The sequence below is a fragment of the Apteryx mantelli genome, chromosome 3, assembly GCF_036417845.1.
Source record: "Apteryx mantelli isolate bAptMan1 chromosome 3, bAptMan1.hap1, whole genome shotgun sequence".
Taxonomy (NCBI): Eukaryota; Metazoa; Chordata; class Aves; order Apterygiformes; family Apterygidae; genus Apteryx; species Apteryx mantelli.
The window spans coordinates 138,718,859-138,735,444 of NC_089980.1; the positions used below are offsets into that span (position 1 = coordinate 138,718,859).

General features: G+C 61.4%; 1 protein-coding gene across 1 annotated transcript; it reads left to right on the plus strand.

The window, feature by feature from the left end:
• The first annotated feature begins 848 nt into the window (after positions 1 to 848).
• LOC106486384 (L-gulonolactone oxidase-like) lies at positions 849 to 16,126 on the plus strand. Its single transcript, XM_067294885.1, has 12 exons — positions 849 to 1,246; positions 2,611 to 2,712; positions 3,386 to 3,511; positions 4,647 to 4,741; positions 5,854 to 5,944; positions 6,720 to 6,905; positions 12,823 to 12,930; positions 13,415 to 13,491; positions 14,384 to 14,533; positions 14,870 to 15,034; positions 15,250 to 15,340; positions 15,678 to 16,126. The coding sequence occupies exons 1-12, from the start codon at positions 1,244 to 1,246 to the stop codon at positions 15,804 to 15,806; spliced, it is 1,323 nt and encodes a 440-aa protein (XP_067150986.1). The 5' UTR covers positions 849 to 1,243; the 3' UTR covers positions 15,807 to 16,126.
• Positions 16,127 to 16,586: the final 460 nt, after the last annotated feature.

The following is a 16,586-nucleotide window of genomic DNA, read 5'->3' on the forward strand; positions in this document are numbered from 1 at the left end:
TGACCCTCCGCTCTTAGCTGGGAAGACACGGAGGTGTCCGAAGCCGATAAGCTGGCCCTGTTGGCACCTAATTGGGCTCGAAGGCATCTCGGGCGATTATTCATTAATTTGCTGCAATGCAGCCGGGAAAAGAGCAGCAGGGTTTAAGGAGGGTTGTTGGATGTCGACAGGCCAAGGAGTTTTGAAAGCGGGTGCGAAGACCGGTGGCAAAGCCGGAGGCGGCGGCGGCGCCGTCAGAGACGCGGGGTCCTTCCCCGAGCCGCGGGCGGCGCGACTCCTGCTCTGCAATTAGGGAGCAATTTTCTTGGTGCTCCGTTGTGGTTGATCCATAATTGCATTGCCAGCCCCCCTGCGCTCGGGAGGCCGCGTGTCCTCGGAGGGCGAGGTGGCACCTCCCGGAGCGCGTCACGTCACACCAGGGACCCGGCGTCCCCCTTGCCCGCCGACGGCGCAGCTCCCGGGGGTCACCTTGCCTGCGTTAGCCGGCTCGGCGGCTCCGTTATCGTCCTCCCCTTAATGAGGGACTGGGGATGGGGGGGAGCTTTCTTATCACCAAAGCGCAGCCGCGGCGCGCTGCAGAGCTCTTGCAAACCGCCGCTCCTTGCCCGTCCTTCGGCCGAGACGGGAACCGGAGAGCTGTTTACAGCCCCTTTGCTTGGCCGGGCCCCGCAGCGGTGGCGGCCGTGCGCGATCCCCCCATCTGCTCCTTGAGGGGGGCAGAGCGAGTTTGGGGTTAAATTCCCCCCCGTGCAGCGCGGAGTGCACGAGGCTCCATGCGTTTCCCTGCCACCCGCGCTGGCACCCAGCTCCCGTTTTGCACGGGGTGATGATGTGCTGCACCGAGGCCGTGGGGAGACGTCCCGCCGCCCCGTGAAATGCCGGTGCCCGATGCTCGGGTGCTGCTGCATCGCTGCCCCCCGCGGTACCTAACCCCCAGACCCGCTTCGGGGTCCCCCGCCTTGCCCTTGTGCCCGGCTCGCCCGGCCTGGCCTGCCGTTTCGGGGGTCCAGCTCCACGCAAGGAGCGGCCAAAGGCCGCGGCCTCTCGCCGAGCCTGCAGAATTTGCAGCTTTCCCGCGGGAAGCGGGACGGAAGCAGCACCTGGATCCCTTTTTTTTCCCGCCGGGAGCGAAGGGTGCAGCCCCTCTCCTCCCCCGACGTGTTACTCATTATCCCTCCCGACCCCGGAGTGGCTGCAGGGCCCGGAGCGGCTGCTGGATCCGCGTTGTCCCGGCACCGGTGGGATGGTGAGGAAAAGCGGCCGGAGGGAGCCCGGAGCCTGGGGAGGGAAGGGCCGTCGGGGGCCCGCAGGGACCGTGCGCGGCACCTACAACCCGCGGCGTTTATTAAATAATGAGCACGGCTCTGCTGAGATATAAGAAATACAGATTGGGAAAGAGAGAAGGAAAGATTACTCTTTTTTCTTTCTTTCTTTTTTTTTTTTTAAGTAAGATCAGGCGCTGGTTTTGGTAACAGTTTCCGAACGGGAGTGTTTTCTAACCCGGAGAATTTTCGGTTTTACCGAACAGCCGTTTCTCCCCCTAAATTTTTCCTGCCTTTGTCATTCCCCCCTCCCCCTCCCCCGTGCTTTCTGTAGGATAAACTGGTTTCGCTCCCTTTGTATCCCGGCTGGCAGAGTGGAAGGCTCCGGTGTAAACGTGCTCGGGGGGGGGGTTGGGGTCGGGGTCGGGGTTGGGGTGTCGGTGCCGGGCAGCGAGGCAGCCGCGACCTGCCCCCCCGCCCTGGGGGCTCCGAAGCTGCTCGTCGGGCGGAGCCGCGGTAGCTCGCTGATGGCCCCGGCCCCGCGGCAGGGTTGGGGTTGGGGTTGGGGTTAGGGTTAGGGTTAGGCGCCTGCCCTCTCCGGCCCCCGGAGCAGCGGGGCAGGAGGCGGCAGGACGGCGCGATGCCCGCGGGCAGGGTCCTGGTGGTGGGTCTGGGGGCGAAGGGGACCCTGCGTGGGAAGGCTGCAGGAGCCCAGGCTGGGGGTGGGGGGGGTGGACACGCGAGGGAAAGGAGGAGGCGGTGGGAGAGCGGAGGGGGATAAGCTGCTCCGCTCCGTGTGCCGGGAGGCGATGGGAGCCGGTGGGACGCGTGTCGGTGGGAAGCACATTGGAGCTAGTCCTGCCTGGGCACGGAGGGATTCACTCCTGGCTCTTGGGCTTGGTGTCCAAACCCGTGCCAGGGCCTTCCCTGCCCCGAACCCCAGCTGGGAAATCCACCCCCCCCAAAAATGGGGACTACCCAAATTTCCCCAGGGATGCCCCAAGCTAACCCCAGGGGATGGATTGGGGCTGGGCGCTTTGGCCCCTCCGTGCCAGGCCTGGGGGCAGCATCTCGGGGTTGAGGGCTGAGGTTGGAGGGAGGTCGCGGTCAGAGCCTCGTGGTGAGGCCATCTGGGGACACTGGAACAGGAGGCCTTGCCTGCAGGCCACAACCTAGCTATGGGTGCTGAGACCGGGCTGAGACCCTCTGTGTCCATAAATATCAAATCCCTTTGGAAACCTGGCTCTCCAAGGCTCCCTGGGACAGTGGATTTGACAGGCGAAGGATGGGCTGTGCAGAAAACCAGGGAAAGGACTTTCCTCTGCTTTAGCTCTTATTCTTGATCTAGGTTCACGGCCAAGGAGGAGTCAAGTTCCAGAACTGGGCCAAGACTTATGGCTCCTCTCCAGAGCTGTACTTCCAGCCTACGTCGGTGGAGGAGATCCGGGAGGTAAGGCAGACGTTTTCAGGAAATGAAGAGAAATTGGAAATTAAGGGAAAGAAAGGCCAGGAAGGGCTGTGCTGCTCCATCGCATTCAGTCATAAAGACCACAGATGATTACGCCATCAGTCCTTCCCTCAGCCTTGGGTATGGTCCATCCTACCAAACCGCTTCTCAACAGATGCTCTAGCAGATGTGTCAAACATTTGAAAGATGCAGAAAACCAACATCCTGTCCCTGGGTTAGGGGCAGGGTTTAGCCCAGGGAAATTTGGGCATCTCCAGGGAAATTTTGGGAAGTTTCTTGCAAGTCCTGTGTCACTTCTGCCAGCCCTGGGGATGCCTCAGTCTCAGATGGGCATCACCTCTTTTGGGCTGATGCTAATGGCTGTCTTAGGAGATGTCTGGGCTTCAGCAGTGGTTTTAGCCCCAGGTGCTGGGTGAATCATCCATATAAAGCAGGTGTCAAAGATGGATGAGATTTGTTACCTGCATGAGAAGCTAGTTTTTTGTCCTTGGCTGCAGAAGGAGCCCTGGGGACTAGATAAGATTAATCATTCAGGCCTTCAGAGGACAAAATGTGTGCAAGAGAAACCCAGGATCCCCAAGCCTCAGTCGCTCTGGCACCTCCTTCAGCTTTGAGAGGGCCACTGGGCATTCAGGGCCCTGCGTTGTCTCTGCAGATCCTGGATATGGCCAGGCAGAGGGACAAGAGGGTGAAGGTGGTGGGCGGTGGCCACTCCCCTTCGGACATCGCCTGCACCGATGACTTCATGATCCAGATGGGGAAGATGAACAGGATCCTCAAGGTGAGACCTGCTTCGGGAAACATGGTGGCACTCTTGTCTGCGGCCACCGAGGGCTGGGAGGCATTGCACTGCCATCGTCATAGCTGCGGTGGCGGAAGAAAGGACCGGGAGGCTTTCCTCTCCTCACAGCCAGGGTTTTCCCCAAACCAAATGCTGAAATGCTGGTGCAAGACTGGGCAATGGGGATTTTTTTTTCTGTGTGAAAAGATCACTTTGGAAGCATAGGGAGCAGCTATAAAAATGCAATGAAATGATGCCTTCCCAGTGTGCGTTCGGCGAGGAACATGGTCCACGTGGCCATAACCCACAGCTCCTTCCCCCTTAAAGCAGAATTATTTAGGACAGGTGCTGGAGCATGGAGAACAGGGACGGTGGTGATGTTCCCTCTTGCGATGAACTGTGAGGAGATGACACCTATCTTGAGGATCCTGTTTTTGCATCTCTGTAGATCCCACCGAGCTTAGCTTTTGCTCGTGTAGGTGGAAGCGCTTAACCTCTGCATGATGGCCTCGTGACAGCATGATCTGCTGGGTGGAGAGGAGATATCTGGCAGGACGACCTTTCTCAGGATGCTCTGGGAACGTGGCTCACTTGATGCAGACATGCAGAAGTGCCTTAGGCGCAGTGGCCTGGCAAAGGCCTGGCGGAGCATTTCATGTGGATGTTCGTGGTCTTGTGGTTTCTTCCTGTGTAAGGTGGGAAGTGTCCCCACAGGAGGGAGGAGAGTTGCTCCATCCCGGTTTCCTATGCTAAATGATTAAAGAACAGCTCCTTCCCTGACAGCTCAGGCTGTCAGAAGTGGGACGAATGGCTCCTGACGAGCCGCCCTGGCAGCAGGAGCTGCTCGAAGTTGGCTGAGCAAGGAGAGGGGCAGAGCTTTGCTGGAGGTGCCATCTCCCCCGTCTCACACGTTCGGTCCGTTAGGAGAACTTGCAGCTTTTGCATTGCACGATGTGCAGGGCACCACGGATGTTTAGGGTTGGGGAGAGGTGGCAGCTCCTGATGGAGTGATACCTCATGGTACCCGGCTCTCCTGGATGGACGTTATCCGCTGAGCAGACGCGCTTGTGCGTGGGCTGCTCCTCTACCGAGCTCTGCAAACCTTCCCTCTCACCTCGCATCCACCCCTTCGCAGGTGGATAAGGAGAAGCAGCAAGTGACGGTGGAAGGTGGGATTTTCCTCTCGGATCTGAACGTCGAGCTGAGCAAGCACGGGCTGGCCCTGGCCAAGTGAGTGAGACGCGCGCTTGGGGCCCTTCCTCGGTGTTCTCCCGGTTGTCCATCATTACCCCACGCTACATGCTGGGACGTGGCAACACGGGGACGTTTGAGGAGCTTTTGCTGCAAAATAGGGGCGTTTGCTTCGGGATTTGGTCTTCCCTGCAGACCACGGGTCAAAACCACCAGGATGGGATAGCTGGTTCTGCCTCAGAGCCAGGGGCTGGGTGAGGGTCCCTTCGTCCCCGTACCGACCCCGTTGCACCCACCAGGCCGGTGCTTTTGGGTCACAAATGAAAGCTTTGCTCTCCCTGGCCCTAAAGAGCTTAGCGCTGCCCTCCTCGGGCGCATCGCGCGGGGGAAGAGGCTGACGGCAGACAGCTCTTCAATCTGGCAGTAAAAGCAGGCTGACGGCAGATGAAGTCAGGCTAGAAATGAGTTTTTTTAATGGCGAAGGGTAATTAGCCGCTGGAACGAGCGAGCGGGAGGCGTGGGAGGGCCCTAGCTCGGCGTCGCTTTGGGATGCCTGTTGCCACCGGAGGCGGGGGTGACGGGCGGCGGGTCCCCGAGCTGATCGCAGCCTCCCGCCGCCTGGAACCCGCCTGACGCTGCTTCGCCGCGGCCGTCTCGCGAAGGGCTGGGAGACGCGTTCGGACAGGGGTTTGCAAAGGGAACGGCCGCCGCAGAGGGTCTTTCTCGCGCTCCTTCACTTGCTGATCCCAGGGGAAAAAGCACTCCTTAATTGCAGGCTAGCTCAGTGCTGCGTGTTCCTTGGTCATACGAGCGATGAGCTCGTTAGAGGTCTGGCCAAGGCTGGGGTGAGGGTTTGGAAGAAGCCACCCTTGAGCCAGCAGCTAAGGGCGCACGTGGGGGTGAGCAGACAGGTTTACGGCAGAGAAATCTGCGGAAGAGGTTGCAATGGGCACCAAAACTCCATCCGGTTCAGGAAATCCCTGAACACCCACTTTTGGAAGCAGGAAGGGTATTTGGGGCAAATAGCGGGAATGGTGCTCTCCGTTTGCTTCAAACCTTCCGCCTTGCCCGCGTGGCTGGAGAGACGGCACCAGCCCCGGTGCAGACCTTACGCGGCGGGATCCTCACCCGGCCCGTTCGTCTGCCCGCAGCTTAGGCGCTGTTTCCGAGGTGGCAGCGGCCGGCGTGATCGGCACGGGGACGCACAACACCGGGATCGAGCACGGCATCCTCCCCACCCAGGTAAAGCCGGGACCGCCGGGCTGCTCCTCGCCCGGGCGCGGGGCCGCGCGTCGATGCACGGACCTCGGCACCCCACGCGGCATCGCCAGGGCTTCGTGCCCCCGGCTAACGCCAGCCCTCGGCCCCACGTTGCGAGGGCAGCAAGGGGATGAGTCCCCTCCGACAGGGAGCAAAGGGTCAGGATAACCCGGGTCTGCTGGGGTCTTGCAAAACTTCATCGGCGAGCCAAGGCGTTCCAGCCCCCGAACTCCTGCCCCTGGGCTTTTTGTCCTATAACCTGGTGAACAGCCTCTGTAGCAAAGGAAAACCGTTTCTTCTCCTATCTGAGCTCCCCCTGAAACCAAATCTTCTCGGGGCTCAGGTCTGTTTTTAAATAGTTATGAAAATCCTTCAATCTGAACTCAAATCCTGTCTGGCAATTCCACCTATAACTACAGAGAAGTGAAGTCATTTGGGGGAGATTTACTTCTTTAATTGATGTTTTTTTTTTTTTCCTAACATCCCCCAGAGAGCTAGAGAGATCCTTTTATGCTGCAAAATCAACGGTGGGAGGAGAGAGGGGCTGGTGGAGCCCAGCTCAGCTGAAAACACCCTGTGATGCCGGTCGTGGCATCAGGGTCTCCCTGCACAGCCCCCAGCCCCGTGGTTTGGGGTTTGCAGGGACCCAGCGCAGCGTGGAAACGGGACGCAAAGCCCTTGCCAGCAGCAAGTTCAGAGGGGCCTAGGGTTTTCCAGCTGATTGCATTCCTCCGGGGAATTCCTTTCCTCTCGACAGGTCGTGGCACTGACGCTGCTGACGGCGTCGGGGGAGATCCTGGAGTGCTCGGAGTCGGTCAACGCGGACATCTTCCAGGCTGCCCGCCTGCACCTGGGCTGCCTGGGCGTCGTGCTCACGGTCACCTTCCAGTGCGTCGCCCAGTTCCACCTGCACGAGGTGGCCTTCCCGTCCACCCTCACCGAGGTACCGCCGCAGGCCACGCTTTCGAAGCCTCCTCGGGGAGAAGCAAAGTTCTCTGCAGGGCGAAACGGCCTGGGAAGGGGTTACGCTTCGGCAGCAAATCCCCCCAAACGCGTGTGGGTTATAGTCCTTGGGCGTCTTCATGGCGTCTTCCAGCTGGGACCACATCTGGTGTCTGTCTTCCAGCTGGGACCACATCTGGTGTCTTCCAGCTGGAAACTTCTCCAGGGTGACAAAGCAGAGAACTTTGTTTCTTGGGAAAAGCCATTTTAAGTCTCCCCTGGGTGGGAAGAGCATCCGCTGGGATCGGAGCAGTGCAGGGGGTTGGTGGGGAGGAGAAGCGCTTGCCGATGCCACCTCCTTGCCACGTCAGGCAGGTGGCAGGTCGGGACCTGCAGCGAGAGGCTTGTTGAGTGGTGCAGCCGTGACGCGCAGACGTTCAGGAGCGGAGCGGGATTCGGGAGCACAGCCCGTGTCGCGTGGCTGCAGGCTGTAGGGATGGTGCCGGAGCCCCTGGACTGCCGGGGAGGCAGCCGGGGAAGAGGCGTGATGGGGGCGGCCGCTTGCATTTGCTTTAACCTTTGCAAAAGAGCAGCTGGGACCTCAGCATCTTGCGTGGGGAAGCGGAGGAGGTCGAAACGCCTCTGCTGTGACCCCCCCCTCTGCGCGCAGCCTGCGGGAGCGGGGCAGGGAGGGAGATCTGCAAGGAAAGACGCTGGAAAGAAAGTAGTTTTCTTTATTTGCCTGGTCGCTTTTGCGAGCTGCAAGGCCGCAGTCTCTGCGAGAAGTCGCGTGCGTTCCCGGGTTGCTTTCAACCCGGAGTCTGTCCCCGGGCAGGTCAGAGGCTGGAGAGCACATCCGCACTGCGGCCTGGGGTGCCGCCGTCGCTGTTTCGGATGCGGCCGTGCACCGGATGGGAGTTTCCGGTGGGACTGCTCATGCGGGAGCTCCTCATCGGCTCCATCCAAAGTCATCCCGCAAAGCGCGGGTCGCTTTGGCCTTTGCCGAGCCTTCCCGGCGTCGCGCGCCGGCTGGCCGGGACCCAGGCAGGGAAGAGGAAGGTGAAAATGCTTTGGGGGTTTCCAGGTGCTGGCCTGACCCCGCTTTTGCTCCGAGGGCAGCCCGTGAGGACTAGCTGCGGCACAGCCCCGAAAGCCCAGCCGGGCTCTCCGCAGCCTCGCGCCTGCCGTTGGGCTGCCCGAATTTAACGGGGAGGGAAGCGGGACTTCCCGAGCGTTGGTGGCACGGATGCTTCTCCGGTGATGGAGCGGGTCCGGGTTGCACTTAGGGAAGGAACGGAAAACGCCGTCTCCCGGAGCCGGCAGAGCCCGGGATGTGCTGGAGCAGGAGCAGAACGTGCTCGGCTCTGTTTCAGCTCTAATCCGGGCTCGGACCCGCTCCCGGGGCACGCGGTGCCGACGGTCCCGCAGGGCCCGCGATGCGGAGGCTGCCGGCGTCGCCCTCCGCGGGGCCGCGCGCCGAGGCGCCGACGCAATCGGGCTGGGGCCGCTTAACGAGCCGGCGGGCGTCAGAGCCCGCAGCGGCGGAAAACGTCGGCGCGGAATGGGTTAGCGGAAGCCTCCGTCCGACCTCGGAGGCATCGCCCGGTGCTTGCAGGGGCTGGCAGACCTGCGGGCCAGCTGAGAGCTGGCAGCTCGAGGCACGCGTGACTCAGCCTCATGCAGATTTAATGTTACAGCTGGAGAAAATTGTCCCCGCTAGAAATCCAATGCGCGGCTCCCGGAGGAGCGGAGCGGCACCACGAGCTGCGTCCTCTCCTGGGAGGTGTCATCTCCCGTCCTGTTGCCTCCGGCTGCTCAGCTGACGGAGAGCCTGGCCTCTTCCAGGGGCAGATGGGCCACCTGGAATAGTCCCTGAGCGTCTTGTGCTCTTGGGGGATGACTCGGTCCCGTTTTGCGAGTGAGGTCTGGGTGTTTTCCAGGATGGGCTGCCCTTCCGCTAGTGTGAAGGTTGGGTTTAACTCTTCTTTTTTTTTTTTGGGGGGTTGAACTTGGGATGAACTGTGGTGAGGATGAGAATGCATTTTATGCACCGCATTTCAAGGGCTAGACCGAATAAATTCCCTATCAGGACTTTTCCACAGTGCTGCATTTGAGTAGCGTGGTGATAAATTCCCTTTAAAGCAGTTGCCATGTCGCTGCTGGTCTGGCTCATCTCCGTCTTGCCAAAGGTCTCTCTCGTCTAACCCAGGGTGCTAGTGACTGGCCTGATCTGGGACGTTTCCAAGGGATGTGGCTTCCTGAGGAGGGTTTCTGACCTTGTCGTTCATAGATCAGGATCTTGCACGGCTCTGATGACTTCACGTGCTGTCGTCCCCTTGGCGAATTCTCCACCTGTCCCTCTGTCCATCCTCTCACAGTTGCCCCAGCCACCACCTCTTCTCTCTGGCCATGTCCCTCCTGAAGGCCTGCGCCTTTTGCATATAGTCCACAAGACCTGAGCTAACTGATCACGGGGAGCAAGAGGATGGAGTGAGCCTGGCACGGGCTTCTTGTGACCTCCCAGGATGGTGGAGCGGAATGGCTGATTTCCCTGGAAGAGGCATGAAATGCCCTTCCTGAGGGTGGTGCAGCTCCTTGGCTTTACAAGCCCGGGTCTCCTCTTGGCTCTGCAGCCGATGGTGGGTCTGATCTGGACCCCTTGGAAAGCATTTTGAAGGCCCTGTGGGCATTTCTGCAGAGCAGCTTTAAGGAACACGGCCTCTTTCCCCTGGGAACAACCCTGTCTCTGCCGTTATATAAACTCCTGTTAGCTGCTGGGTGCATTTCCTCGGAGCTCGCTTACCCTCATGCTGCTGGGAAGTTGGATGGAGCAAAGCCGCAGCCGGGCATAGCACGACTTCCCCCGTGCCGCCGCGTTGTCCCGATGCGCGATGCATGGGGAAAAGGGGGTGGTTTTGGGGTGCAAATGGGACCACTTCCACATCCGGCGTTCCCACCAGCTGCCTCCCCTGCCTGCAATAGCTCGCTGCGCTGCAGCTTGGTGGAGCCGCCTGCCGTCCCGGGCCCTGGGTGCCGGGACGTGAGGTGTTGCTAATGGCCAAGGACCAGCGTGGTTGTCTTCTGCTCCTGAGCCTGGGAACCTCTGCCCAAAAATGGGTTGTGGCGATTTGGCTGTGCACCCATCCGGGAGCCCAGAGCTAGGTTTCTGGATGGGGAAACTGAGGCATGGAGTCCAGCAGGAGGGAGAAATCAACAGCAGTGAAAGCCAGACTCTTCTGGTGCCTGGATCTGCTGTCAACCGCCTTTTCACCCATCTTTGTCTTCCTGTGAGCTCCGACATCTCTCGTGGTGCATAACCTTAGTGGCATCTTCAGCTGTTATCTCAGGACTGGTCAGTGCTCCAGCTCTAGGAAAGCTTTGAGAAATGCTGTCCTTAATCTTTTTTTTTATTATTTTTAAGGATTGAATTATTCAATGCCTTTTTGCTGGCCAGGAAGGTGGATGGAGGTCTGGACATGTTGCCCGACCCTGTTAGTGCGTCTCTGCCCACCTGCTGTCACCCCTTTAGCTGTACCAAGGGCTGCACCAGGCCAGTCCAAAGCTGTTGTACTTCAGGGTCTTATTTTTCCTGGGAGGTGGGAAGGGAGGATGCAGGAACGAGGCAAACCTGGCAGGACATTTCTCTCCCAGCCTGCAGCGAGTTGCGTTTAGGTGTTGCCAGATGCAGAGGTTGGCTCATGAGGTGACTTTTGCTTAGGAACGGCCCGTTGGCTTTCTGACCCAGCCTGAGCTGTGGCTTCCCTGGTGCCCTTTGGCAGACGGTTCCCCGGTTGGGATGTGCGCTGAGGTCGTGTCTGCTGTGTCCTCGCGGCGCTGACGGCCCCTGGGTCGTGGACCGAACCGCACAACTCGCACCCATCCTCACCCATCTCACCAGACCTCTTGGACCTTCACCGCATCCTCTGCCGTCTCTCCTAGGACAGATAATTTGCCTGTTTACTTTCTCTGCGCATGCAAGGACTGTTTCGCCCCATCCCTCAGGACTGTTAGGAGAGCGAAATGGGAATGCGCTCGATAAATATTCATGCCATTATCAGTTCTTGGTTGTCGCCGCTCCTCGCCCCCTTCCCGATCTCTGGCTTTCAAGTCGAGTGGCCCAGCGAAGCGGAAAAGAATAATGGCAAGGGAGCAGCTCGCTTGAAATATTTAAGCCCGAGTTATCTAAGACATTGCAAATAATATATGTGTGCGAGGAGCCAGGCGTGGATTTGCGGTTGTATAAGATCTGCCTGCTTTCTGTCCTGGCCTCGTGATCGTCTTTATCACCGGGGAAAAAAAATCAGCTGTGCCAGCTGCTGACGGTGCCCGGGAAGGAGGTCCGGGACCGAGGGGGTTCGCTGGAGAGGAGCAGGTTTTTGGAGGAGCAGCGAGGAGCTGTGCCTGCTCCCGCTTGCTTGCACGGAGCGCGGGAGGACCGAGAGCAGGGCAAAAATAACCTGCGCAAATCACCGATTTACCCCAGGGCCGGTGCAAATCGTCACGCGAGGGACGTGTTGCACGTCCCCAGACCGTGGCTGGGCTGAGCCCAGCCCTGCTCGCAGGCTGAGGAGGACGAGACCGGGTCGGACCTCCCGGCCGTTCAGCGCGGCACCCGCTCTCCGACGGAGCCCGGCGTGGTCGAGGGATGAGTATAACGCGAGATGCTTCTTCCCCCCGATCGCCTTGCTGCATCGTTTGCAGCTTTGGGCCTTTCTGCGCTGGAGGCAGTTTCTATATGTGCAATAAGCCGGGGGGTTTCTCTTCCGCCACGTTATCGGATCTGCCCGTGAACCCGTGCAAGCTTCCAGCCTCCCGCGGGAGACACGGCCGCAGCCGAGCGACCTGCCGGGTGCAGAAGGATTTCCTCGCTTTGGGTCGGTTTGGCTCGCCAGCCCTAACCCTGGAGATGCCAGCGCCGGGGACGGACCCCGCCAGCCCCGAGGCTGAGAGCCACCGAGCCAAATCCCTCCCACACACCCCCGGGTGGTTGGAGGTGTTTTCCCAGCTCTTTGGGAGCTGCAGGCACCAGGCCGTTAATTCTCATCGCTTACGGGAATCGCTTTCCGCCTTCCCGTCGCCTCCGCTTTAACCGGCGTTAGGGCAGCGCGACCGCGCAGAGGTTTCCCCCCCTCGCCTTATGGGGGTCACGGCAAAACGCTCGATGCCGAAACAGCTCGTTAAAAGAAGCCTCTCAAATGAGCCGGCTGGAAGGGGGCAGCTTCAGCCGAGGTCGCCTTGTCCTGCCCTTCCCGGGGCGGCATCGGTGGCTCCGCGCGCCTCGCTCGAGCAGACGCCCCAGAGCGAAGCCGCCGGTTTTTCTTCTTTTCCTCTCGCTTCTGGATGTTTTTTTTTTTTTTATAAGCGGCAGCGCAGCTCGGCAAAGCCCGGGGCAGCGTCGTCCACCAGGGCTGCCGCCGCTCAGCACCTTCGCTGGGCGCAGCGAGCGTGTCGGGGCTCTGCGCATCTCCGAGGGGTGCGCGGAGGGGGTGGAGGATCACGAGCCGGGGGGGGCTGCCGCTGGGCGCAGGCTCCTCGGGGTTCGTCCCTCCAGGGCGCTCCGTGCCGTCGGGCGCCCCACGTGCTAGGCGCTGTATAAGCGGGAAGGAGCCAGCAGCCTCCTGCAAGACGGAGGTCTCTGCCGCAGCCTGCTCGAGGCGGAGGAGACCATGGGCATGGCCCGCTCCCCTCCTTCCCAGCAGTTGGGTCCGTGGGTCTCTGTTATCCCCTTTCTGGCATGGCCAGGTTGCATTGATTCCCCTCCGACCCTGGGATCGCCGAGATTGCAGGTCATCTCCTCGGCCCTGTTCCAGCGTTGGTGATGCCCAGCTCCACAGCTGGCCTGGAGCCCCTCGAGGTGCCTCCTTGCCTGCTCCGAGGGGGCATGCGCTGACCCGCTGTGGTTTCTCGGGGTCTTTCAGGTGCTCGATCATCTCCACGACCACCTGAAGAGATCCAAATACTTCCGCTTCCTGTGGTTCCCGCACAGCGAGAACGTCAGCGTCATCTACCAGGACCCCACCAGCAAGGCAGGTCCCTGCGCTGGGAAGAAGAGAGAGCTCGGGTGCCCTCCCAGAGCCAGCGCTTTGGGACACCAGGCAGGGCAAGGGCTGTTGGGGGTGGCTGATCCTGCAAACGGCACTTGGGGCTGGGCTGGAGTATCCCAGGGCTGAGCCGGGAGCGGCTCCGTGGTCTGGAGGTCCCGGGGGGGGGGGGGGGGGGATAAGCGGTGGCATTGCTGGCAGCTGGGTCTGCCCCTTGGCTCCGAGCTCTCGGCATCCCCATCTCAAAGCCTGTTCTCCAGCCCAGCACCGCGAGACCTGCCCCTTCCTGGGGCTGGATGTGGCCCCATCTCACCAAGGGGGAGAGACTGGGCGCCCTTCTCCAAACCCCCGCTTCCATTCGAGGCATATGCTGCCCACCTCGGTGCCCGCTGCCGAGCGAGGTGAGGAAAGCTGCAGTTCCCGGCGGTCCGCAGGGATCGTCACCTTCCTCCTCTGCTTGGCTTTGCAGCCCCCCTCTTCCTCTGCCAGCTGGTTTTGGGATTACGCCGTCGGCTACTATTTGCTGGAGTTTCTGCTCTGGATCAGGTGGGACCACGGTTGGGGAAGGAAGGGACGGGGCGGGTTTGCCCAGTTCTGCTGGCCCTTTGCTGCCCAGCTCCGTTCCCTGCATCTCTATAACTCCCGTGCTGCTCCCCTTAATGCTGGGTGCCCTAAGCAGGGAGGGACGATGGCACGGGGGGGACTTGTCACCAGGCCACCCCACTCCTGGGGATGAAGGGCAAGCTTCCTTGCAAGCTCCCTCGCAGAAGGGAGCGGGTTTCGGCTCGGGGACGATGTCTGGGACTGCACTGCCCTCTCGTGTGCGCGGAGCGGGAGCACCGTGGCTTTGCAGCAGGAAAGGAGCCTTTGGGAGATGGAGTTGGCTGCAGGCACATCCCGAGCCCCAGGGTGGAGAGAGGAGCTCCAGCCCGGTCACCGAGGCTGGGCTGGGAAGCAGGACCTTGGTGGCCCTGGAGATCCTGTCTGGGCTTAGTGAATATGGAGCAGGGAGACGTGGCTGCTAAGGGGCTCACCCCCAAGATGCTGATAGTGTCCCTCAACTGGGGGCTGCTTCACCCTGTCTCCGCTGGCCCTTGGTGTCCCCAGCTCGGGGAGGCTGCGTGCACAGGACGGAGGGTGACAACCCAGCACCCTTTTTCTGGCTTGCAGCTGGACGTGGAGACGGGAGCCGAGGGAAAGGGCGCAGGTCCCAGATTTGGTTGCAGGGAGCACAGCGGCTCCCTGCAGTGCTGCAGATCCCCCTGGGCTCCCGGACCCTGGTAGGGGGTTGCCCTGCTTTGCTTACAGCCCCCCCCCCAGAAGGACATCTCCTGCCCAGCATCCCCGTGCTGTGCCTGGGACATTGCAGCTCCCCCCCTGCCCATGGCGATCCTGCAGCGCCGGGGTCCGGTCTCACCTCCCGCTCTCTCTCCCGCAGCACCTTCGTGCCCAGCTTGGTGTGCTGGATCAACCGCTTTTTCTTCTGGCTCCTCTTCAGCTCCCGGGTGGAGAACATCGCCGTCAGCTACAAGATCTTCAACTACGAGTGTCGCTTCAAGCAGCACGTTCAGGACTGGGCCATCCCCATGTAAACGGCTCTGCGGCCCCTCCGTGTCCATCCCCTGCCCGTGCTCTGCCCCGGGGCCGTCGGCGAGGCCACCAGGCAAAGGAGCCCGGCTCGCAGGCACCGGGGTCACCTGCAAGCCTAGCACGGGGACCCTTCTGCATCCTGTCCTGGGCTACCAGATCCAACCCCCGTGGCACATCTTGGGAGGGATTTGCTGGGCTCTGCCAAGCCGTACCCTGAACTAGCGCTGGGTTTGGGATGGAGCCGGGGAGGAGGGCAAGGAGGGCTCCAACCCAGCAGGAGCCGGTCATGGCCATGCTAACATTAACCAGTGCTGGGGGGGCTGCTCCTGGGCAGTGAGAAGACGAAGGATGCCCTGCTGGAGCTGAAGGCCGCCCTGGAGAACAACCCGAAGATGGTGGCTCACTACCCCGTGGAGGTGCGCTTTGCGCGGGCAGACGAGATCTGGCTGAGCCCCTGCTTCCAGCGGGACAGCTGCTACATGAACATCATCATGTACCGGTGAGTCGCAGCGCTGGGGGCTGCCCCCCACCCCGTCCCGCTCATCTCCTCCTCCCCTTGGGGTTGCACCCCCCAGAGGGTTTCCATCCCCTGGTGCCGCTCAAAGAGGCGGTGACAGGTCCCTGGTGTCCACCCCGGAGCCCTTCTTCCCCAAGACGGGGTTTCTCCGGGAGGTTCCCTGGGGGTACGGATGGCTCCAACTGATGCTCTCCCAGGCCCTACGGGAAGAACGTCCCCCGGCTCAACTACTGGCTCACCTACGAGGGCATCATGAAGAAGCACGGCGGGAGACCGCACTGGGCAAAGGTACCCGCAGCCCCGTTGCTTGGGGGGGGGACTCGGGAACCTGGTGCTCGGGAAGGGGGGGTCGCTTCCCCTTCTCCGTCCATCCGGGCTCCTCATCTTGGGGGGGGGAGGAGGTTGCAGCCCACGGAGGGTCCGGGAAGGGCACCCTCATCCGCCCGCTCTCACCGTGCACCGTGGGGAGGGTGCCTCCAGGAGATGGTCCGCAGCCCTCCGCACGCCGGGTTGCACCTCTTTGCCAGCCGCCCCGGGCACGTGGATAAGGGCAAGGAGGTGCCTCCCGTGCCGTGGGAGCCAGCGGAGCCATGGGCAGCCCCCCCGGCTGGTTTCTCTCCTGCAGGCTCACACGTGCGCCCGGAAGGACTTTGAGACCATGTACCCGGCCTTCCCCAAGTTCTGCGCCGTCCGGGAGAAGCTGGATCCCACGGGAATGTTCCTGAACGCCTACCTGGAAAAGGTGTTTTACTGATGGGGCGAGGCGAGGCGGCCGGGTGGAGCAAAGACCAGCCCCCATCAGCCCTGGTTCTCAGGACACACCAAAGTCCATGGTCCTCCACGGCTCCAAGGTGCTGCACCCCCGGCTCTGTCCTCGTTCGTCACCGTGGCCGGCAGCGAGAGCTGTTTAATGCCAACAGGACCTCTGCAGGTCCTGGAAATCGCTCCTGGAGACCAGCAGCTCAGGTGTGCCATCTTCCTGTTCCCCCCCCCCACCCCAAGACCTGCGCAGCCCCACGTGCCTCCTGTCCGAGCTGATGCCTCAATAAAGATCTTTTCTCTGTGCAAAGCCAACCTGAACGTGTGTTCCCAGTCCGGGCGTGCGTCTCAGGGAGGTCCCAGCCCCGGGGACCGGAGAAGGGGGCCATCGTCCCAGCACAGCCCCGGTGCTGGGGTCAGGGTTGGTCATGGAGAGCTGAGCCCGTTGCACAGCCCTGGTGCTGGTGCCACCTGGGTCCTCAGAGGTCAGGCCTGGGCTCGGCTCCCCTTGCGGAGGCACCCAGGCGGATTTCGGGAGGAAGAGGCTGAGCAAAGATGGGCTTAGCCCGAGGATGCTGCTTCCCAAACACGGGGAGGTTACCAGCACCCCTGGAAGAGCAGCCCCTGCAAGGGTGGGAACGGGTGAGAGTCAGGGGGTCGGAGAAGAACATTTCACCCCAACCTGGGGAGGAACTGAGCTCACCGCAGCGCCCACAGGCTCCCAAGGCTGGACCAGGCTTTTCCGCAAGGGAGGGCAGCCACCGCGCTGGTCCAA

What these genes read in the sequence shown, in the direction of transcription:
- LOC106486384 (XM_067294885.1), top strand. An exon ending in CGGTGGAGGAGATCCGGGAG is followed by an intron (nt 2,713 to 3,385) that starts GTAAGGCAGACG and finishes TTGTCTCTGCAG; the next exon opens with ATCCTGGATATGGCCAGGCA. An exon ending in AGATGAACAGGATCCTCAAG is followed by an intron (nt 3,512 to 4,646) that starts GTGAGACCTGCT and finishes ACCCCTTCGCAG; the next exon opens with GTGGATAAGGAGAAGCAGCA.